Source organism: Hermetia illucens, chromosome 4 (assembly GCF_905115235.1).
Source record: "Hermetia illucens chromosome 4, iHerIll2.2.curated.20191125, whole genome shotgun sequence".
Taxonomy (NCBI): Eukaryota; Metazoa; Arthropoda; class Insecta; order Diptera; family Stratiomyidae; genus Hermetia; species Hermetia illucens.
Window position 1 is genome coordinate 154,052,936 of NC_051852.1, and position 24,395 is coordinate 154,077,330.

The 24,395-nt window shown below is 46.1% G+C and overlaps 1 protein-coding gene across 1 annotated transcript in view; it reads left to right on the plus strand.

The window, feature by feature from the left end:
* Positions 1-24,395, plus strand: part of LOC119654305 (protein enabled) — a 287,416-nt gene that overhangs the window by 163,141 nt on the left and 99,880 nt on the right. Inside the window, exon 2 of the mRNA XM_038059620.1 lies at positions 2,613-2,898. Within this exon, the coding sequence (XP_037915548.1) occupies positions 2,894-2,898 (5 nt within the window). The 5' untranslated portion in view covers positions 2,613-2,893. The remainder of the gene's footprint in view (positions 1-2,612; positions 2,899-24,395) is intronic.

Below are 24,395 nucleotides of genomic sequence, written 5' to 3' on the forward strand. Positions count from 1 at the left end.
TCGGAAACAGCGTCAGACTCGATTTGTTTGAAATCATTCAGAAGTTCTCCTACAATGCTTCGACATACCTCCTTGCTTTTAGTCGCTGGCGGTGGAGTTGCTTAGAACTGCGTCGTTGTTTGCTTGGTCACCTTAACTAGGTTTGTGTTTAATTTAGCATTGTTGCCTGTTTTGATGCAGATGATTTTGCAGGCGCCTCTATTTGCTCATTTCCGGTTGTTATTACTCAGTTGCTGACATCATTAAAGGGTTGCGTTTCAACGTTTGTTTAATAATTGCTTCAAGTTAAACGATGATTGAAGCCCCCAGGATTAAGACCCTTTGGGACTTATTTCTTGAGAGCAACTCCTTGAGTTTCCTCATAACGGGCGAGTACTTCGTATTGGTGGATACTGAAGCGTCTTTTGTCGGTCGTTACATTGAATATGTCCTCCGCTTAGGGCGAAATGATTCTCTCTGTGTCTTTTCACCACTCACCGTTTTTAAGGTTTTGTGTAAACACAAAACCTTATTAAAATCGGTTTACTGTCTGTCTGTCTGTCCATCTGTCTTTTTTTTTTTTTTTTTTTTTTTTTTTTTTTTCGGAGGTGGAAATCTTCAAAAAGACACTGGTCTGGACACACCAGCGCGTGGAATTTTTACCCACTAAAACCACCCCCGACTCCCTCCCTACCCCGCGGAACCACCATAAGGTATTACATCACGGGGCGGAGTCAGCTCACTCTAGCTTTGTCACCTTTCTTCCACACGCGGCGCACGTGACCGCGCCTTTCCCAATTTATCCTTTCCTCTGCCTTTCCCAATTTATCTTGGATAGATGCGATCATGGAGTTAACCGCATCCCAATTCTCTTGATGTGCTAGCATTTTCGGCACCAGATTTTCTGGTACCAGCACCTCTCCTAGAGTTTCCTCTAGATTCCTCCTTTCTTCCACAAATCTTGGACAGTGGAAGAATACATGCTCTGGGTCCTCTGAAACTCCATCACAATTTGGACAGTCGGGTGAGGTCTCCAATTTAAACCTGTGAAGGTATTGGAGATATCCTCCATGTCCCGTGAGAAACTGGGTGAGATTATAATTAATCTCACCGTGTCGTCTCTCCAACCACTCCTTGATGGCAGGAATGAGCCTGTGAGTCCACCGAGCCTTTCCCGAGCGTTCCCACCGCTCTTGCCATCTATTTATGGATCTCTCCCTCTCAGTGTTCTTCGTCTGCAATAAGGGAGAGGTTGGCTTCGGGTTGTATATATCCGCCATCTCATCTGCCAAGATGTCAATGAACGAATGCTGCATCATCTGAGACAGTCCTGAAGGCAGAGCATACCCTCAAGGCTGTCCTCCTGTATACTGCACTCACTTTGTTAGTGTTAACTGACATCTGCAGTGCCTCCCTCCAAACTGGGGTCGCATAAAGCATGATTGAGGTCACCATCCTGGCTATAAGCAACCTAGAGGTATGCCGTGGCCCTCCCACGTTCGGCATCATCCTCACCAGGGCCATACTAGCAGTGGAAGATCTATCGCAAACATACTGCACGTGTTGCTTATAACTGAGCTTCCTGTCTATCACCACCCCCAAGTATTTGATGTCCGTCTGTCTGTCTGTCTGTCCGTCACACGCATTTTTCTCGGAGACGGTTATAGCGATTGACACCAAATTTGGTAAAAAGGTGGGAACTGTGAACGCTCACGCATACAGTGAATTACATCCTTCGTCGAATTTAAGGGGGGGTCCCCATACATGTAAAAAGGGGGTGTAAAATTTTTTTTCATCAAATATAGTCATGTGGGGTATCAAATTAAAGGTCTCGATTAGTACTTTTCAAAGCCGATCTTAGTTTTGTCATTCGTTGGAAGGGTGGGGAGCGCGGGGGGTTGAAAGTGATCACTTCTTTAAGGGGGTCATTCTCAGAAACTACCAAACCGAAAAATCTGAAAAAAATCAGGAGGCTGCCACTATATGGTGCCTGGGCTCCGAAATACCTTCCATGCTGATATCTGTTTAAATAAAGTTCATAATTGTATATTACTACAAGATTTTTTTGTAATTGGTTAGCAACCCCCCTTATGTTCATCCTAGTACCATGCAGTGATATAGGCTATAATATAGAGCATGATCTCACCAAGTTTGTTGGAAATCGCAATATTACTAACAAAGTTATAATGCCTCAAATTTGTTGCTTCTTTGAAAATTGAAGACTATGAATGTCAATATCACCTGAAAGTGGATACTCTCACATAATATATGGATATATTACATGCTACGTACTAAGAAATACACAAAACCTTTCGTACCTGAAGCGTCCAGCTTCCGGTTTCCCGACTTGTTTTTCTTGATCTCAGGTTGAATTTGCTCTATAAATGACAAGTCTACAGCAACAAGACATGCACAATGACAAACATAACATTCATAACGCAACCGAGATTCGAACCCATGGCTCGAGAGGCGGACATTCAACCAACTTGATCTTAACACTCTTATTGGAAGCATTTTCAGTGACCGCTTCTTCCAAATTTTATTAAACCCGTACATCCTTTCCAAAGTATAAAATATCATATTTTACACTAAAAAGATCTTTTCACTAATTTTTCCTATTTATCTTTTTTCAGAGAAACATCAAAGCCATCTTTCTTTTTCTCCGTATCCTCCTCTACATGTGAATAAATGCCTGTCAGTTGCCAGCCTATCAACTGACCAGGTGACCTTTCATCGCCGGTGATCATCGAAATATCCAAAGCTCCAACTGCAAATCTTCCACGTTTGTCTTCTCTCTTCAATCTGAGATACTACTACACTTTGCACCGTCATCGATAATTTTTTCTAAAAATAGCGCAAAACCTCATCAACAATTTTTTTATAATCGCAATTACATTTAAGCAACGTTTTAGTAATGAGGTGAGTACTCAGCATTTATGAATTTCTAAATAAACATTTCAATAATCTGCAACTGTTATAATTGTATCTCGTAATAGTTACGATGTTGCATTAAATCTTTTATCTACAATTCGAGGAGAATCGTGGTCCATTTGCAATTCAATGAGATGATAGAATTCCATGTTGTTACGTTACGTCTTCGATACTGAATTAAGCCTTACTCATCTCGAATTGCTCATAGATGTTAGATGGAACGCCTTTGCGGATAAATTGATACATTGTTTGCTCTTAATTAGAAATTACGTTCCGTAAATTGTTATCGTGATCAATTTGTATGCACGCACGCGTTAAACTGAAATTTGAGGCGTTAATTAAATGACGTGATGAGTATGCTCCCTTTTTTGTGCTTGTGGAACAAGCAAAGTGTATGGGTAACTGTAATTAATATCTACGCTTTAATTTAACGATTAATTGATGAGCTAGGGATCATATTATTGTTTCAGATTCGTTCTTTCTACAGAACGTTGCGTGAAGTCTGGATATATCGAACGTTATTTCTTCTTGAAGCGGAGGAATGGAAAGCACGCTATTGGCTCTCCTTATTCCCCAAGAAGCCCACTGATAAGGGCCTACATTTTTTGGGATTTCTACAACTGAGAAGTGGAGATTTAGTCATCAATTCTATCATGAATTATGGCCCAACAATTCAAAATCTTTTTCCCTCTCTCTCTAGACCCAATACTTGCTTGGAGCCTTGTTTTACACGTGCCTCAGACTCTTCCATTCCTTTTCCCATCCTTTCTCAAAGATATGATATTCGTCATTAGTTCGTGCCTTGTGAGTACCTATAACTGGTTGTGTGAGTAGATTTCGCCCTTCCTCAGAATAAAGAAGCGAAAGTCACTCCCGAAATTCAATTTCTAACGACAGAAGTTCTTCTGGCCTATGATGTGCCCTTGATTTCTATTTGGGGGCGTAATAAGTTAACCACTTCTACGCGTCTTCATGGATGGTTACTGCGGTCCTTCAAAATTTTCCAAGAAGCTTACAGTGCACCTATACCGACGGCACCTATGTACCATCGTATCCGGTCCACTGAAATGTGCTTCAACTCTATCCAGGACTTTCCGAGATGCCTGCACTCTTTTTCAACTGTGCTGCCCCAAGTATTGTTGGGATCGACCCACTCGTCGACCATCTTTGGACCGCTACTTCTCACTGTCGGACGGCAGCTGGATCTTATAAGCGAGCAATTTTGAACTTGGGGAGGTTGCATCTCTCAAACCCTGCAAATAATGGCGGCCGCAACGCGTAAGCGACCATCAGCTGCTGATCCTTTTCGAGGGCGATGTCAGTGCCTTTCTTGTTATGCACGTCCAGGATAGTCTTAAGTCCCAACTCACAGGGCGCAGAAATACGCATAGAAGCTATAAGTAATCTCCCATGATTATCCTAAGTTCTCTCCTTGATGGAAGCGATTTTTGTCATAAAGCCCTTTTTGGCCATCCCCTTCTTTTAGTACTTTATCATAAGAATCGCTATCGCTATTTTTTCCGTGTATCCCAAAGAGATGCAGCTCCGATAAATCTCGACAAGGCACGGTACCAGGATTTCAGCAAGGTCCAGGATCCTTCCGACTTTTTAGGAAAACATAGGCTCCTAAGTCCCTTGGTTAGAATCTTCGCTGAGTTTCGCTGGAGCTTTCCATGTTCTGAGAACAGCGCAGGACCACCTCTTGGCAGTCTTGACAGTCAACTTGTACTTTTTCAGGTAGTCCTTTTATGGCTGCCAAATTTTGTGCCTGTAGTAGATGTTGAAGATCTCCATGGTCAACTTCTCGACGCTACGCAGGTCCTATTCTATCACGATGGCAGTGTTTTCCTGCTGTATTTAGAGTCGCTCGAGGCCTTGAAGGCGGGTTTGAATGACCTTTGAAGAGTTACGACCTTTGAATGCAGTTCTATCGTGCCATCACGGCTGGTTCTGAGACTGTGCGAAAAGCAGATGCCACTTGCAAAGCTCGCCGTCTCTGCACTTGAGCAAGGCGCTTACGATGTACCTCCTCATCAAAGGCATCAGCCCATACCTGCTCGTCATATAGCAGAACCGACTGCGTTCTTCCCATAAGGAGACGTCTCCTAGTAGATATAGGGCTCCCAATATCCACCATTAGCCGACTCAAGGCCGAGGCTCCAGCTGCAGCCGTTCCAGAGGTCCGGCCTAGGTTGGATCCGTGTGCTACTCCCGAGGTGATTGGCCTTCTAACGTCTCATAGAGCAGGGAGGGGTCTTTCAGATAATCCTCGAATATCAGCACGTGGAATGAGTTTTCTAATATGTCTTGCATATCTGCCTATCTTACGGAATTGAAGGCATTTTTGACATCAAGCGTTATGAGAAGCACTGTCCGTCGAGATCACCGACTGTGTTCCTCGGTTCGATGACCCGCTCCACGATCTCCATAACAGCATCCATCGTGGATCTCCCTGTTCTTAATCTGAATTGCATTGGGGATAAATCTCCTGTAGCGTGGATCGCTTCAGCGAGTCTACTCCTGATGAGCTTCTCGAGCCGTGCCAAGCATACACAGCGGTTGATATGCAGACGGCATTTCCGGGTCTCATTTCCTCTTGCTGACCACCTTCCAGCGACAAGGAAAAATACCCTCCTTCAAGCAAGCGTTGAATGTTGCAAGCAACAAGTCAGCCCGTTGGCGGAACTCCAGTTTGTAAACTTCCGCCGAGATGCCATCAGGACCTGGCGCCTCCTTGTTTTTCATGGTGAGAACCGCTTCTTTGAAATCTCTCATTATGCAAAGGAGGCGATCGTCGACGGTTTCCGCGCTATGGACATCTACCCGTACAGGATTTTCCGGGTGACAAGCTTGTAGCCTCAAGAGTCCTCAGTCACCTCTTTGACCAGATTCTGCCTGCCGCGAGCTTTGCTTCTATTTATCACGCTGCGCAGTCTCCGTTTTGCTGATCTATACTGTGCCTTTATGGCGCATGCCTCCTCGTTGTCGTGTAAACATGTCCGTAGGTCGGCAATTTCTGCCATCCACCCGTACATTGAAGGCTTGTTGGGGTAGGGGCTCCTCCGGGGCATTAGCACTCGCTGTCGTTATCTGGTTCATCACTGAATCTACGACAGTGTCAGCTGCGACGCTACCACCGGCCGGGGCGCCGTCCAGCGCGGCCCTGCCTGCTCCAAGAGCTTCGACGAACTTCCCGATGTTTCACAGGCAGGGGGAGCGTCAAGTTAGTGCACGCCGGCAAGTAGCGCCAACCACCTCGAACGCGATGTATTGATGATCACTTGCCGAGAAGTCTTCCAGACTCGGCACCCATCCACCGATGGTGCTAGAGATTCCGACGCAAAAGTGATGTCAAGGATGCTTCTTTCATAGCCTGGGCGCCGAAACTTTTGCGTGGATCCGGTGTTGAGAACTACGAGCCGAGTCTCGCCGCCATTTCCGGAATCCATTTCCCTCTGGAGTCTGGTTGAGACATGTCCCATTCAAGGGCCTTAACATTAAAATCACCTACCGTCTACCAGAATTGCCCCTGCGTACCTGAAACGGCGTCCTCCAGAACATCAAGCCGGTGCCGAAAATTCGGCAGCGTCTTATTCGGCGTCAAGTAAACGCTAAAAAACGTTATCCCAGCGCAGCGAACTGCGCTAGCAACTGATGAGCAGTTGCACTCCGGGGTATGTTAATTTGTAAAGTGCGGATCATGCCATTTGCGCCCTAGATTAGACACCGTCCGAGGCCGCAGTGGGTGCGACGCTCTCACCAGACGCGCCAGGATCCCTGCAGGGAACGTTTCGTTTCAAGTTTCGGCTTAATTGCAGGTCTTCGCTTGGTGACCTACCTGGCCGCATGTCCGGCATGCTGTCTTCCTGTCCGGTTTCTTGCAAGTTGCTGACGTGTGTCCATAGCCCAGACACCTGAATCACTTGGTGGGGACTATCCGCATTCGTAGCCTGCATACTACCCATCCAAGTTTGATTTTATCGCTGCTAAGGAGTTTCTTCATATTGCTCGGGACTTCCATCACGGCGAGATTTTGGCCTCGAGCATTGACAGAGATGATACCTATCCGGGTATTGGTTACCCCTGCACATTCACGCTTTATGGCCCCCTCCACTTTGATCTTTTCTGTGAGGCAGTCAGGATCTCTGATTACTAGAGAGTACATAGGATCTAGGTTAGAAACAAGAGCCTTCTCCCCCAATAACTCCTTGACCGCTTCGCAGAACGTTCTCTTCCTAGTCGTCTTCGGGCCCAATTGAACGGGGACGTTTTTCGTACGGAAGACACCTCTGCTCCGTTCTCTTCGGCGGATTTCAATAAGGACTTCCGAAAATGTCTTACCTTTCGTCGGCTTAATGAGTAGAACCGACGGTTTAGTTCTTCTTCGTTTCCGCGTCTTGACTGCTACTGGCTTTTGCTTTGCAACCTCCTTGATTTTGTACAGACGGATCCCTGGCGGCGTAGTCAGTTGTACCCTTTTATCCTTATCCTTCTTGGCCTTCTTTTTTGGACCCTGGAAACTACTTTGATCAAGTTTCCTTCAGGCACGTCGTCCTCTTTCTGCTTTTTCCCTAATTCGCTTTGCAGTGGGTTTTCTGCGGTCCGTTTGGCGCAGGGGGGAGTGCGGCTGTTTCTGCTTCTAATCATCTTGCGCTGCTCTCTACGTTCGCCTGTATAAGGAGATGCGATCCAATAGTTCCTCCAATTACATCAGCCCGTTTTTGGCGTCTTTGATGATGTTCCTTTGGAGAAACGTTGCCGAACGCATACGCTTCACCACTACTATGCATTTCCTGATGAGCTTTTCCTCTTCGGATCTAGTTGGTACGGCGAGCTGCACTTCTGTTCAATTCATGTGCGAATCTATCTGCTGAGGACTGGCGATTCTGACTGGATTTTTTTCGGAACAAGGGCACTACAGGGTATTGGAGTTGTCGTCCCTGCACTTGGTAAAGCTTCCTCTTTATTTAGGCATTTCGATGACGCATCGGGTACGTCAGCTCTTGCTGCCTCTTTCGGTGATCGCTGCAGTGAACGTCGCATTTTTGTGCTGCGCCCAAAGGCACTCAGCTCTTTCTCCGTCCCCGCTATTTCGTCGACTTTTTTTTGTTAATGTAGATTCATTCTCTATGGAAAATTCACCAGCGCCTCGTGTGCAAGGGACCGCGCCACACAGTGTGTCCCGACGTGTATCGGTCATCCGCGGTTCGTTTTTCACTGAGAGCTAGGGGGTCAGAACTACTTACTCGGACACCTCGGGGACGTGATACCCCATATCATAAGCGACTCGTGATGACCCTTGAGGAGACCAATATCTATCGTAACCGCTTCAAGTTATTACAGCTTGCATTTGGAGCTCGATATCTTTTTTTCTAAAATAGGACTGTTCCCTCTTCTCCATCTACAAGCTACTCAGGCTAAACTTGCAGGAGCTAAGGTTGGTCCGAACATCCAAATCGATAAGAAAGGACGAAATCGAATGAAGGCCGATCGAAACGGGGAAGGTTTGATATGTTAAATGGTGTTTTGAGAACCTCTCAGATTCGCCCAGAGCGGACTTTTGATCGAGAGAAGTGGTGCTCCTGATCCAAATAAGCTGAACCTGCTACCGAATGTGGCAGAGGTTACGAAACGTCCTTCCTTCCGGGCTTATTTAATGTGATCGTTTTGTACTTCAAAGTATCATATGTTTGCTTCAAATTGCTAAAGCTTCGAAGCTTTTCTAGCTTGAACTCCATGAAAATGCAGATGTCTCTACATGATGACATCAGGATTTAGCATCCTGAATTATTTTTTACGCTGAAGTCATATCTGCTTGGAGACTTCCAAATAGTCTTAACTTGCTTTACTGCATTTATGTACATACCGCCATACAAAGCCCTCTGTGTGGATTTTCTTTTGTAGTGGGCCTACTGTCAGGACTTAAAGGAAGAGTGCGAAGAAGCTCGAAGCGTCTTGCAACTGGTGTGCAGATTTTGAGACAGCAATTCAACAAATCGTCTTTTTTTGGGAACAGAGATAACTTCGCCTCAAAGGAGAAGTGTTGAAGTCATAGCCTATGGAGGATGCAGATCTTGTGAGTTGTTAGAATTGAAAGGAAGCATTTGTTCTCCTTGGCATCCTGATAGCCGATGGTGCTCAGTAGCGCTAGTGATTATGCGAAGCTTACGCATTACATGTCCTTCATACCATCATGATGTGGCTGTACCATAAAAGCAAGTCATAGGTCATTCAGCTGAATGAGTCAAGAGTCTCGTGAAGTGGCAATCTTTTAAGGGTTCAACTGAAGAAATCTTCAAGAATGCTTCCTTACTCTACTTCAGTAACCTACAATGCCATTTCTGTAAATTTCGAATAATTGTCCAGAAACTTAGTTTTAATCCATTAAGGCCTTTAGGAGCGTTTCCACTCTTATGTTGTTCATCAACAGAATAAACACCTTTCATTGTTCTTATCTTCCCCAAGCTCAGTGAGGAAGTTAACCTCACAATAGGGTGAACTCACCCATGGCATAAATATAGTCAACTATCATATTTTGCATGTTGTGAAATTTTCCAGGGTTTCCTTTTGAATGGAACCACTCCACCTCGTATAACATGCATTTCTCCCTTGCGGCTCTATGAGCGTTAGTGCACTGAAAACGCCATTATTCAGATCCTGTTTTGTCTTTCCTCACATTATATGCCTGTTGAGCCCATTTTCCTTTCATTTTTACACAATGATTTGGAAAAATCAACGGAAAACTGCCAGTTGCCTTTATATATTTTCAAATTATTCATCCACGTTCATTTTAATTGAACGGGACTTCCACCAAAAAGGCAGGAAAAGCTGCATTGAATATCTGACCCAGATATGATTCAATGACTTGGTCTTTCAGAGTCAACCGTTGGCAGAGTAGCCGGATCGGATAAAATTCTGATTTTAATCATACATTTGGGAACGCCATGATGAACTTATTTGCATTCGCTGCTTTGCGCATCCAAAGGTTCCCATTGAATAACCCATGAATGCTCGATAATTGATATCCAATTCGAGTAATTGATTAAGCGAATTCAATCTTTATTGAAGGTTCAGAGCCGGTGCTCCAATAAAACCCGATCAATTAGAGCCCACGTTATTTACATTTGATTAACCCTGATCCCAACTAGGCCTATTCACTGAAAGGTAAATTTGCAGAAGAGCAAACTCCAGAGTCCCTGTCAAGTGGATGAGGACGACGATGATGATGATGGTACTCAGCTCTAGATGTCTAGTATGTTATGTTACGTATGTATTAACGCCAGGCAGTGAAAAACTCTCGGTTATAGTTCAAAAGCCTACATTCGGGACTTCTGTGTTTCTAGGGCGAATCAACAACTCATTAAGGAGCAAACTTTTCAATGCAGTGCCTTTTTTTCATCCCTCTTTAAGGCGGAAAGGAGCAAAAAGTAGTGAACGGATGGGAGAAAGGCGAACGGAAGGATAATTATTATAAAGCATTCTATTATGGAGCCTCCACGAATAAATCGTGAAGCGTTTAGAAAAGCAAAATAGGAGCTTTTTGCAAATATTAATGATTTGAACGAATTGAATTAAGGCAACAGAGCGTGTTTGAGGATTTGTTTCGGTCCTTTCTCCTGCCTCCTTTGTGAGCTTGCACGAGTATACCTCCTTCAGTTTGTAACATCGTCATCCTTCCCACGATGTATAGAATATGCTCTCATAACCCAAAGTGAAGTTATCCCAGCTCTTTTTCCCATTTGTCTGTGTAGAAGTAATGACGGGTCTATTCCCACCCTCGACTATAGTGCTCCACTTTGTAGATCCTAGAAAAGCATGTTTGATGTCTGGACGATGAGAAATGGAATATGGGTGCGGTCTTCTACGATTTTCATTCACCCATCGTCCAGTGGCGGATTTTGAATTGAGGGAAAGATGCCTGTGGTTATTAAGTATTAAAGAATATTCCAAGCCAGAGTAAAGCGAAGTTTTAGTAGTTGTTATCATAGCAAGTTTATAGTCGTTGGGTTTCGATTTTTCGGCTCCGATTCCCATCTGTCCTGGGATTATTTTTGGAGTAAACATTCATCCTTCTTGTATTATTATCCTTTATCACTAAAGGAAAGGGAGTTGGGAATTAAAATTGGATCAGATAATCCGACATAACTATTTCTACCTATTTAAGAGTACTCTTCAGTCGTCTCTGCCCGTCCTTCCGGGTTACCAAAAAGCTTGTAATCATGGAGATTTCCTGTTCGTTATCTTTTTTTTGTGGATGTGGAAATCTTCAAAAGATACTGGCCTGGACACGCCAGCGTGTGAGATTCTTACCCACTAAAACTTCTCAAGCCTCGTGGAACCACCATACATCAGCTCATTTTAGCTTGGTCCCCTTTCGTCTCTACGCGCCGTACGTAACCTCGCTTTTCTAGTCTCCTCTGCCTTTCGCAATTTGCTCTGTATGGATGCACCCATGGAGTTGATCGCATCCCAGCCTTTCTGACATGCTAACATTATTGGTACCAGCACCTCTCCTAGAATCTCCTCTAAGTTCTTCCTTTCCTCCACAAACCTAGGACAGTGGAAGAATACATGCTCTGGGTTCTCTGGAACTCCATTGCAGTTTGGACAATCGGGTGAGGTATCTAGTTTAAACCTAAACAGGTACTGACGATATCCTCCATGCCCCGTGAGAAACTGGGTAAGATTATAATTAATCCCACCGTGCCGTCTCTCCAACCACTCCTTGATGGCAAGGATGAGCCTGTGTGTCCACCGACCCTTTCCCGAGCGTTCCCAACGCTCTTGTCATCTATTTAAAGATCTCTCTCTTTCGGCGTTCTTCGTCTGCGATGAGGGAGAGATAGACTTCGTATTGTATATATTCGTCATCTTATCTGCCAAGATGTCAATGGGCATCACTCCAGAGGTGACGAATGCTGGATCATCTGAGACAGTCCTGAAGGCAAAGCATACCCTCAGGGCTGTCCTCCTGTATGCTGCACTCAGTTTGTTAGTGTTAACTGACATCTGCAATGCCTCCACTCAAACTGGGGTTGCATAGAGCAGGATTGAAGTTACCACCCTGGCTATTAGCAACCTAGAGGTATGCCGTGGCCCTTCCGCGTTCGGCATCATCGTCGTCAGGGGCATACTAACAGTGGATAATTTATCGTAAACATACTGCACGTGTTACTTATAGCTGGGCTTCCTGTCTATCTCCACCCCCAAGTATTTGATGGTCGGCTTGGAAGTGATGATATGATTCTCGATTCTAATACAGGCGTAATTCCTCTTCCAGCGTATAGTGATGAGGACCGCTTCCGTTCCTCCGCAAGTGTCAAACCAGAACTCTCTAACCAACCCTTAACAGCACTGATTGTCTCGCTTGAGTGTAACTCAGTATCTTCGAGATGCTTTGTGACAACAACCAGCGCTATGTCGTCAGCGTAATCCGCTACTGTGGCCTCCTCGGAAGTGGAAGATTAAATCCATCGTTGCACATGATGCTCCACAGTACTGGGCCCAATACGGAGCCCCGTTATCAGTGTCATATCAGAGCCTCCTTTCAGTTAAATAACTATTGATGCTAGCAGCGAGATAGGCGGGAATACCAACCTTCGCTAGGAATTTGCCTATTAGATTCCAATTACCGAATTGAATGCATTTTTCACGTCCAGAGTTACTACCACGCAATATTTGCTAGTACCACTCTTTCCGTGGATTGCATCTTCGGCCAAGCCAGTAACCAATTTGATGGCATCAATGGTTGATCTGGCTTTACGGAACCCATACTGCCGATCTCAAAGGCCGTCTTGGTTCACAACAACCGGGGGTAATCTGTTATAGATTACCCGCTCTAACATTTTCCCTACAGTGTCCAAAAGACATATGGGTCGGTATGACGTTGGCTCACCTAGAGGTTTGCCATCCTTAGGCAGTAGCACTAACTTCTGCCGCTTCAATGCCACTGGAAATATTCCCTCGGACATGCACGCTTTGAACAACTCAGCGAACATGTCCGGTCTGGATTTCAGGGCAAACTTAAGGGTCTTATTCGGTACTCCGTCCAGGCCCGGCGCTTTATTATCTCCTATTTTGGCGCAGATCTCCAGCAGCTTGTCTCTGGTGACTGGCGGAATTGCCGTCACATTCAGAGGTGGTTAGAAGGTGTTGGTGCTCTTCTCTTGCTGGGGGAATAACCCCTGGATGATTTTCAGCAGGAAGATAGGGCACGTGATCTGCGGAGATGAACGGCCTCTGAATCGCTCCATCACGATTCTATAAGCACTCCTTAAAGCATTTCCTCTTGCTTCGCTGGATGGCAAGCCTGAGCGGTTTACGGGCTGCCTTTTAGGCTTCTCTCGTCTTCCATGGTGGTTTTATATTCTGGATATCCTTGCCATTTTGGTTCACGTACCAGAGATGAGCAAACACAACCCAATGCACAGTTATAAAAGAAAAGTGCATGAACACATATTTACACATCGATAGGTATACCCCAATCCGCCAGCTGGGGTCGCGCCTGATGAGAGATGTGGCCACTCCTCACAGGAGTCTGTCTGTCCGTCATACGCATTTTTCTCGGAGACGGTTATATCGATTGACACCAAATTTGTTGGAAAGGTGGGAACTGTGGACGCTCACGCATACTGTGAGTTACATCCTTTTACGTCGAATTTAAGGGGAGGTCCCAATACATACAAAAGAGGGGGGGGGGTGTACATTTTTTTCACAAAATATAGTCATCTAGGAAATCAAATGAAAGGTCTCGATCAGTACTTTCCGAACCCGGTCTTAGTTTTGACATTTGATGGAAAGGCGGGGAGTTCGGGGGGTCGAAAATGGTAATTTATTTCAGAAACTGCCCAACCGAAAAATCTGACAAAAATCAGGAGGATGCAACTTGTTTAGAACGCAACTCCCGCCCATAAAGCGAACATAGCCCAAGAGGATCGTGCCAGAATCTCATATGTAATTAGTTAAGGCAATCCGGTGAAAAGTTAAATTGGAAGCAAAAAATAATATTGCGATTCGATATCTTTGTGCTGCAAATTTGGAAAAATAGACGACTAGCGATCACTAGGGGACAAACAACACCTAGTAATCACCTTGGTCACGCTGCTTTCAGGGCAGAGGTGAGGTAGCATCTGATGAGTTCCCTGAATAAAACCGGAGGTCGTCTATTTTTGGTTTCAAAATTGTACTTTCCTATCTTTACTGTTTGTTGTTGCCCAGTACAATTTGATGTTTTTGGCTTCGTTTTTGATACTGACATTGCCACCATTTATTTCGTTTTGTCTTCATTAATATGCAGCTCAGGATTTCGCGGCGCCTGCTCGATCTGAATGAAGGCGTTATGTATAACTCGAGTTGTTCTTTCCACTATGTCAACATCGGTAACATAGGCCAGAAATTGGGTGGACTTGTAAAGGAATGTCCCTCTGGCATTTACGTTGTCGATCCTGCTAATTTTTGTCTAACTTCGAACATTGGTCAAGATCAGCCTAGTCAATCTCCTCCCACAGCTCGTTGGATCCAGGTCGTCGTTCGGTTTTGTAGAGCGGAACACTTTTATCTTTGCGTTCCTAACTGCGAACCGCACTTTATAGTCGACCTTCTCCTGGGCCTCCGTTTATATGGAGTAGAAAAGGTTGGCTGTTTGCTGGGGTTCCTCCTCCTTGATAAGAACCCAATCATCTATGGGAATCCTGGTGTTTTGAAGGCGCAGGGATTGGACGAGCTTGTCCTTATCCATGCGGATCTTCCACAACCAGATGCGAGCGACCAGTCTGCTAGGAATCTCGTCGTAGGTGATGACTTTGAGCTGTACGTCCTCCCCGGCGCCGCCGAACTTAGCGACACACGCACCGAGAAAGTCCCTGGTCCTCGCAAGATATGACGTGGAACCCACGGATCACCTGAGAGGAATCAAAGCAAGGAACGGATCCCGTGTTTTTGCCTTTGGCGTCCAGGAGATGCTCAATGACCACCTCCGACAGCCTGGCTTCAACACTGGTCCACACTTCCGGCGCTAGTTTCCTGCTAGCGGGATTACCATCCGCCAGCGCCAAACGTAAGTGGCTGCTGGACACGTCGCTGAAGGTTCTCGCAATGCATGGGTCGTTGGCTGGCTGTTGTTGTATACTTTTCTCCAGATGTTGTTTATCATCGAAGCTCTTGCCCGCTCTGCTCCACTTGTGATCTTGTTCGACCTCGTCTTGAGATCGATTGCGTTTGAGAGCGGTGGATTTCGCCTTCTGTTCGTCTACCAAGCGTTTGCTGCTGTATTTCTCAACAATCGCCTGGTATTTAGCGAGGTCTTTTTCTTCTCGCTTGTTGACAGTGCGGCGTGCAGCGGAGGCGCGAACCTGGGGCACCATTGTGCATTCGAGTCCATCGCTGTATTAATGGCCGCAGCAAAGACGACAGATGGCCTGGTAGCGGTTGGAAGACAAATGTCCGTTATGACATTATTCTGCGAGACCTTAAATAAGGGACCAAGGCCATTCATTCAGGCCGATTTTGGCAGTTAAATATTCCACGCGATTTACGATCTTGCACACCCAGGTATCAAGACGACAAACCAGTTAGTCACTGATCAATATTTCTGGCCGTCTATGAACAAAGACGTAAACTCTTGGGCCAGACAGTGCATCGCGTGCCAAAAGTACAAAATCAACAAGCACGTTCGAAAGGAAGTAGGTGTATTCCCTCGACCAACCAAGCGCTTCCACACGATTTATTTCGGCATCATCGGCACTTTGCGAGATTGGCATGGATGCAAGAATTGTCTCACATTCATCGACAGGTTTGCGCGGTGGCCTGAAGCAATACCTCTGTCTGACATTACGGCACAATCATGTGTCGAGGTCCTCTGTCCAGAGTGGATTCCGCGCTTTGGTGTTCAAGTCGTCACTATGACGGACCAGGAAATGCAATTCGAATTTCCTCTTTTCGTGTTAGGAAAGCTCCTTGGCTTTAAACGGCATAAGACTACTGCAAACCATCCACAGTCCAATAGTATGCTGGAAAGTTGGCAGCGGACGTTCAAGGCTACTCTAATGGTCCGCGACGATCCATCGTGGTCGCAGATCTCGCCTTTCGTCCTCCTAGTCCGTACATTCTAGCGGTTTACGGGAAGAGTCTACGCCTCCCCGCCGATTCTGTTCTGGACATAAGAGCTGGGTTAAACGACTCTGGAATGCTGCTTCTGCTTAGGGACGCGGTTTCGAAGATGCGACCGACCTCACCGTCCCAACACGCGACCTCAGAGGTCAACACCCCCAGGGATCTCGAGATGTGCAACCAAGTCCTTATCAAGGTGGACGCCCCTAGGAAGCCGTTGTAGCCATCACACGAGGAACTGTTTGAAGTGCTTGAGTGATGCGAGCACTCATTCAATCGCGACATCCTAGGCGGGCCCAAGTGAGTCCCACTGTCCAGGCTGAGGGCTTTCGTCGGACCGGCGACCGCTCCGAAAAAGCGTCCGCGAAGCGTCAAGTTGACTTCAGGTATGACATTTGTCCAAAAAAGAAATTGCCAAAATAAGAAAATAAAAATTCTCTCGGTTCTCGAGTCAGAACGCTACTTTGTCCGAAAATAATAAAGAATTGTGTTATATAAAATTGAATAGAAAATAATAAATCAGATACTAATAAGAGACAGTGCTTTTGATTAGTGGGGAATATAGCTCCCTCAAAACAGTACCGGCCTCCTTATTGTTAGCATTCTTGCCTCCTGGTACTGACTCTTGGGCAGCACACCAGTGGACCTTCGCTTCTTAACCGGTTTCCGGTGACCGACCTTCTTGTCGGTCTTTACTTTTGAGGGATCGCCTGACATCGAGGGTTTCGGGTTAGGAGTACTATATCTGGTACTCGCTACACCCAGCTTGACGGCAATGGATTCCAGGCTGAAAACCACTAATTCGTCTACCGCCTCGTTCCGGGAGGTCCCTGCGGTTGGTTTTAGCACAGATGTGCTACGGCTGGCACCGAGTGTGCTGCTCTCGACCGCTGCTGTCTCGTAGTTAGATGCCAGCAGGTCACCCTCCGATGATGCCGGCATCACCACCTCTTCTTCTATCGTCGGTTTACTTATTTTTAAAATTGAGTCCATGCTTTGGTCCCACGATTAGTCCGGGAAGAATATCCACCTTGGCTAGCCCGGCCACCAGGGTAAGGGTCTTATTTGAAACTGAAGGTGCCCAAGGTATTCAGAGTTCGGATACTAAAGACCAAACTCCCCATTGGCCACGCAGCCTTCGGCGTATGCTGTTCCACCTTGGCTTGGGGCCCTGTTAGCACCTTCTCCAGTGCAGGGAGGACGATCCCCGGGCTCTTGCTTCGGCTCATCCCTCCGCCAGGTCCACTTGCCCCTAATTCATGACCACCAGGCAAGCAGATCTTCGTCAGTTCGATGAGCCTACTCCCATCTCGGCCCTACACACTCTTTGCCCGTCCGAAAACGGTTTCCGGCGGGCACCGTGAGGAGGTCGTTTGAGGACTTGCCGAATTACACAACTTTAACTTGAAGCGTAATCAGACCATGATATTCTGTCAAAAAATCCTGGTGTAGATTGAACAATGGGCAGTTCGTTGATGCATATTGCAAACCAATTCTCGTGCAAACATTTCATTTAGGGCAGAATCTTACATTCCGGATCAAATCATAAGAAAATGTCGTGCTTTTTCCTATGCTACTACTATTCATACATGCATATTCCGGTCGAACTGAAGCTGCCTCTCAAAAGGCCATATATTCTCGAATTTACAAGGAATCATCGAAGCAGAAGTTAGAATCTATATTCAAATCTACTTGTTCAACTATAATCCCCATGAAGCACTCATTCCGAAAAGGACAGTAATATTTAATCCAAATTCTACATGTGCAATTCAGTGATGTCGTCTAGCTTGTTAAATGTGAACGTACCTCCCTCATATAGTCAAGGATGTTGAAGAATAACTAAACCATTTTCATAGAAAACAGACACAAGAGCTAACTCGTCCTTAAGCGCAAATTTAAACATGTCGTCGTGCAAAATTCATAGATCCAAGACAGGGAACTTTGTCTTGTCTCCTCCCCTCCTTCTTTTCAGCTTCGGCCAGATCTGCTTTTACCTCAAGTATTGAAACGCTCATCACCAAGGAGATTATCATCAAAAATTCATATGCAAGGGAAATAGGGAAAGTCTCGACTAACTACTGACTGAATTTTGAAGATAATAACCTCGTTCTTACCGCCCGGCAGCCAACATGAATTCAACATGTCGAGATAAAAAGCATGATTTGAGTAGAGCCAACAAAGCAGCTCCTGGGACTGAATGCGCACCGAATATGAAATAAAAATCCTTGTCTGGGTATTATGACTGTAACTGGAACTGTCGCGTCGGGCGTTGTCTTGATTTTCGTGCTAAAGAGGGAAGAATTTTGTAGAATGATTATAATCATGTGAGAATTGGATCAAGGAGCTGAGAAAGTCCTTGTGTAATTTTAAAAATTCAGTAATTGTATCCCTTGATTCTACTTTTGAGCTATTCTGGGTTACTTCCTGGAAAAAGTTCATTCAAGAGGGGCTCAAAAAGGATGTATTTACTTAAGTAAACTTTTATTATTGAATTTGTGTGCATCAATCATTCATCATGATCATCATCAACGGCGCTACAACCAGTATCCAATCTTGGCCTGTCATAATAAGGAACTCCAGACATCCCGGTTTTGCGCGAAGGGCCACCAGTTTGATATCCCTAAAAGTTGTCTGGCGCCCTGGCCTACGCCATCACTCCATCTTAGGCAGGGTCTGCCTCGTCTTCTTTTTCTATCATAGATATTGCCCTTATAGATTTTCTGGGCTGGATCATCCTCATCCATACGGATCAAGTGAGCCGCCCACCGTAACCTATTGAGCCGGATTTTATCTACAACTTGACGGTCATGGTATCGCTCATAGATTTCGTCGTTATGTAGGCTACGAAATCGTCCATCCTCATGTAAAGGGCCAAACTTTTTTCAGAGGATTCTTCTCTCGAACGTGGCCAAGAGTTCGCTAAGTTTGCTAAGAACCTCGAGTCGTTCTTCCCATGATGTCGAAATCGTCAACATAGCTCAGTAGTTGCGTGGACTTAAAGAGGATCGTACCCCTTGCATTTACCTCAGGTTAAAGAGAACGCATGATAGGGCATCCCCTTGTCGTAGATCATTGTTGATGTCGAATGGTCTTGAGAATGATCCTGCTACTTTTATCTGGCCTCGCACATTGGTCAGGGTCAGCCTAGTCAGTCTTATCAATTTCGTCGGGATACCGAATTCTGTCATGGCTGTGTACAGTTTTACCCTAGCTATGCTGTCACAGCCGGCTTTAAAGTCGATGAAAGGTGGTGCAACTGATCTCCGGGATGTCTTGGTTTGGGCCACGTGCATTCCTCTTGGCAGAAGGTGAAGGTAGTCTTTACACCAAAGCCTCGGAAAGATGACTATTCTAATTCAAAGAACTTAAGGCAAATCAGCCTAACATCATTTTTGCTGAAATGTCCGGAGAGACTGGTTGAGCGTCACATTCGCGAGAAGGCGCTAAAGTCGCACCCCCTAAATGAAAACCAACGTGGAAAGTCCTGTGAGTCTGCTCTTCATTCTTTGGTTTCAAAGATAGAGGATGCAACTCTGAAGGGTGAGTACGCGATGGGTGTGTTCGGAGACATTGAAGGGGCTTTTAAAGCTCTCTGATGCCGCCAGAGAGCATGGTGTTGACGAAACTCTAATAAAGTGGATCTACCCTATGCTAACGCTGAGATTGTTGTGTGCTGAAGTGGGTGTTGATCGCTACTTAACAACGGAAGCGACGAAAGGCTGCCCTCAAGGAGGTGTGCTATCGTCACTTCTGTGGAGTGTCCTGATCAACTCACTCCTATGCGAACTGCAAAATCTGCCAATACACGTTCAAGCTTATGCGGATGATGTGGCTGTTGGTCGAGATCTCGGAATGGGATGAGGGGTACAAGCCTTCAACTCTTCGAAGAAGTGAAATATCTGGAAGGGCACAAATCATTGGGAGAACAGAATCTAGTTTTCGCAATGCCTTCTGATTCTCAGATCCCCATACATCTCTTTGGTAGAAGATATGATGTTATCTTGAAACGGAGAGAAAACTGGGACAAACCAGAAAAATGACTGACGTCTTCTACACTGATGGCTCAAAAACAGAAAATGGTTCTGGAGCAACAGTCTACCTTTCGAATAAAAATGAGAAGTGGGCTTTTCGTTTTGGACAATACACAACGCTCTTTCAGGCTGAACTATATGCGATCCTAAGGGCGGCAACCTGGATGATTGACAAGCGGTTGAAGGGCAGGCGCATCGCAATCTGTAGCGATAGTCAAGCTGCATTGAGGGCGTTGAATAGTACTTTGATCACTTCAAAAATCGTTCAGGAATATAGAAACCAATTGAATTCTGTTTCTAGATTCAATACGGTCCATTTACTCTGGGTACGTGGTCATTGTGGTGTACAGAGAAATGAAATCTCGGATGCCTTATCAGAAGAGGCTCCATCTTTCCCCATCTTACTATGGACTAGACCAGCAATTGGAGTGTGGGTAGCTTGAACTGATGCTGCTATCAAAAACTGGGAACAAGCTTCCCATAATGATAGGTGGCGAAGCTTTAATCCTGCTAGACAGACCAAACTCTTCCTGTCAGAACCAAACAAACATATTGCAAGGTTTATCCTGTCGAAAAGCAGGAAGACTTCCAGAAGTATTGGGGGCACTCTGACAGGCCATAATTCACTAGCTGGGCATATGTTCAGAATAGGAATTATCCAAGATGATAAGTGTCCATCCTGTAATGAAGAAGCGGAATCCACGGAACATTTTCTATGTGAGTGAATTGAATAATCCGCTTTCCGTTATCATTTGTATTTTGGTATAGGCTATGGGAGCCAACGTATCGCCTGAATACGGGCTCGTTCCCTACTTGGCTGTTAAAATCCTCAAGTATGATTTTGATATTATACCTGGGACAGACTTCAAGGGTTGATTCTACTGTCTCGTAGAAGATATCCTTCTACCACTCTGCAGTCTCCTCTGTAGGGGCATGAACGTTAATGAGATTTATGTTTCTAAATTTGCCTAGCAAGCGCAGAGTGCATAGCCTTTCGCGTATATTTTTAAAGCCGATAAGAGCAGGTTTAATTTTTTAGCTGACTAAGAAGCCTATCCTGAGCATCTTCGTCCAATTTCCTCCCGTTCAGTGTGTCTTGCGTATATGTCCCCTGTGCTTGCCCTTCTCACCTGTATGAAGAACACTCCTTACTGTCAGATTCCTCTCCCTCCCTTTCTTCCTTTGCGGAGATTTTAACCACCCCATGCTCCACGCCCTAATCATCCTAGCCTCCCAATTCCTTCCAACAACCTCTCCCATTCTTCCCTTCCATTTTCTTCCTTTATGAACACTTGCTCTGCCCTGAATTTCAATACCACCAAAAATTCCTTGTGCCGCACTCTCGATCTCTTCCGTTCCAACCTCCCCGAGAGTCACCTCTCTTTATTTCCTTGCACATCCCCGTATGCCAAAACTGGCGCTCACCACCCCGCGCTTGAATTTGAAGCGGAGCTCCCTCGTTCAAAACCCAAAACCAAGCGTAAATCCACGAAGTTCAACTTCCGGAAAGCCAATTTTGACGGTTTGAACTCAGCTATAGCGTCTTTTAACTGGGTACATATGTTAAGCAACTCATTGTGTGATCAAGCTCTAGACACCTTTTACAATATCCTGTCCGATCTCCTCTCTTGTTATGTCCCTTCTTCCCCTCCCTGCCTACGTTCGTACCCAGCTTGGTTCACAACGGAAATGCTTCTTAACATTCGCTTGAAACATACACTGCAGAGGAAGTTCCGGGCTTCTAAGAATGACGCCGACCTTGCTCGCTTTAAAACTTTACACTCGACTGTGAAGTCAATTTTCAGAAAAGCGCGTAAAAGATACTTACTGAGCGTCGAAGCCGCCCTTGCCCGCGGTAACTTGAAACCCTTTTGGTCTCACGCTCGCAATTGCCGTAATCCCACTAAATATCGCCCTTCTTCTATCAATTTCGCTGACTCCACTGCGAACTCCCCCAACAATCCTGCGACCTACTCTGCACCTAATTCTCTTCAGTGTTTTCTCCCTCGAGCCCTCCACCCTCTACACCTCTCATAACTGCCGACTGCTTCCAATCTCTGGCCATTCCTCTCCTTACGCCTTCCTTGGTTGAGTTCCTCATTGGTAATCTTGACCCCAATGTCGGACCTGGTTCCTATGCGCTTCCTAACCTCTTCGTCCTTAACTGTAAAAAACACATTTCACTCCCCCTGAGTATAATCTACAACAAAAGTCTAGATAAATGGTACTTTCCCCGTCTCTGGAAAGAGGCTCTTGTCATCCCTATCCTCAAGAGCGGAAATCCTTCTCTTCCTGTGAACTACCGCCGCATTTCTCTTCTCTCCTCCGGCTCCGAAATCCTCGAAAGATACGTCAACGACTGGTTGACCGCGCACTTCGATCACCTCATTGTCAAAAACAGCATGGTTTCGTGGTCTTTACCAACTTTGTTGCTAAATGCTTGAATTCACAACAGGAGGTACATACTATTTATACCGATTTTTCCAAAGCCTTTGATAGCCTTGGCCATAACATTCTCCTCTTTAAACTTTCATTAATAGACTTCCCTGCCTCAGTCATCTCCTGGCTTTTCTCCTATCTCTCATACCGTTCCTGCCTACCATAATGATGGTAACCCGAAAAATCGGGGCTCTGCGGAAACCCTGTTCATTTAAGGCCGAGCAGATGGACCGCATTGTGAGGGCACTCTTCCCTGCCCACCCCGTATGGGATGGTGACGTCGGTGCGGAGAGCGCAGAGGACTGTCCACTTTTCTCTATAAAAGAGTTGGAACAGGCAGTCCTCTCTATGAAAAACAAAAAGGCGCCAGGACCCGATGGTATTCCAGCAGAGGTGTGCAAACTGGTATTCCAACACCGGCCACACCTACTGCTCGGCGCATTCAACGCTTGCCTGAAGGAGGGCATTTTCCCTGCTCCTTGGAAAGTTGCGAGGCTTGCGCTGATCCCTAAAGGGAAAGGCGATCCCGAATTGCCGTCTTCATACCGCCCACTATGTATGCTTGACACTGCTGGGAAAGTGCTCGAAAAGGTCATCAGAAGTAGACTCGGTGAAGCGATACGCGCTGCCGGAGATTTATCTCCCCGGCAGTTTGGTTTTAGGCCAGGGAGATCGACAATTGATGCTGTCATGCAGGTCGTGGACGCCGTTCGACAAGCAAAGGCACATAGCCGCCGAACTCGACGGGTGGTGCTCCTCGTAACGCTTGACGTCAGAAACGCCTTCAATTCCGTAAGATGGAAAGACATTCTAGCCACACTAGACAATACCTTCAACGTGCCGAACTATCTCTTACGGATTTTGAGGGACTATCTGAGGAATCGCTCCCTGCTCTATGAAACACTAGAGGGTCAAAGGTGGATGGAGGTCACGTCGGGGGTAGCACAGGGATCCATCCTAGGGCCGGACCTCTGGAACGTTACCTATGACAGTTTGCTTAAACTCGAGTCGCGCCTGGTCGGCTACGCAGATGATGTCGTAGCGCTTGTTGCTGGATGCACTGTCGAACAGGCGCAAAGCAGACTCGGCATATTGATGCGACGGGTAAGCGGTTGGATGACTACTCATGGTTTCAACCTTGCACTGGAAAAAACCGAAGTAGTCATCCTGACTAAAAAGAGAATTCCGACCCTGCGTCCCATATCGTTCGGCGAGTCAAAATCAGCGGTAAAGTATCTCGGGTTGACTCTTGATTCAAAGATGAGCTTTTCTGAGCAAATCCAAGCAGCAGCAAACAAAGCTGCGGCTGGAGTTTCGGCGTTAAGTAGGCTAATGGCAAACATTGGGGGTCCTACGTCTAGTAGGCGACGTCTCCTGATGAGCTCAACGCAGTCTGTCCTGCTCTACGGCGCAGAGGTATGGGCTGGCGCTCTTAACAAGGAGGTATGTCGTAAACGCCTCGCGCAAGTACAGAGACGGGGAGCTTTGCGGGTGGCGTCTGCGTACGGCACTGTCTCTGAACCGGCCGTGATGGTGATCGCGGGAGTTATCCCCGTTGCCCTTCTTGCTAGGGAGCGTCAGGCCATATACAAGCGCAAGGGAGATGAGCCAAGGGAGGTGGTTGCTCGCGAAGAACGGCAACACACTCTAGACGAGTGGCAGCTCTCTTGGCAAAATGAAACTAGAGGCAGATGGACTGCGCGGCTCATCGGCAACTTAGGTGCGTGGCTGAATCGGAAGCATGGTGAGACTGACTATTTCCTTACCCAATTTTTAAGTGGACATGGAGGTTTTCAGTCTTACCTGCACAAGATTGGAAAGGCGCGTTCTCCGGATTGTGTGTTTTGCGATGGAGTTGTGGACGACGCCGACCACACTTTTTTTTTCTTGTGGAAGGTGGGATGGGGT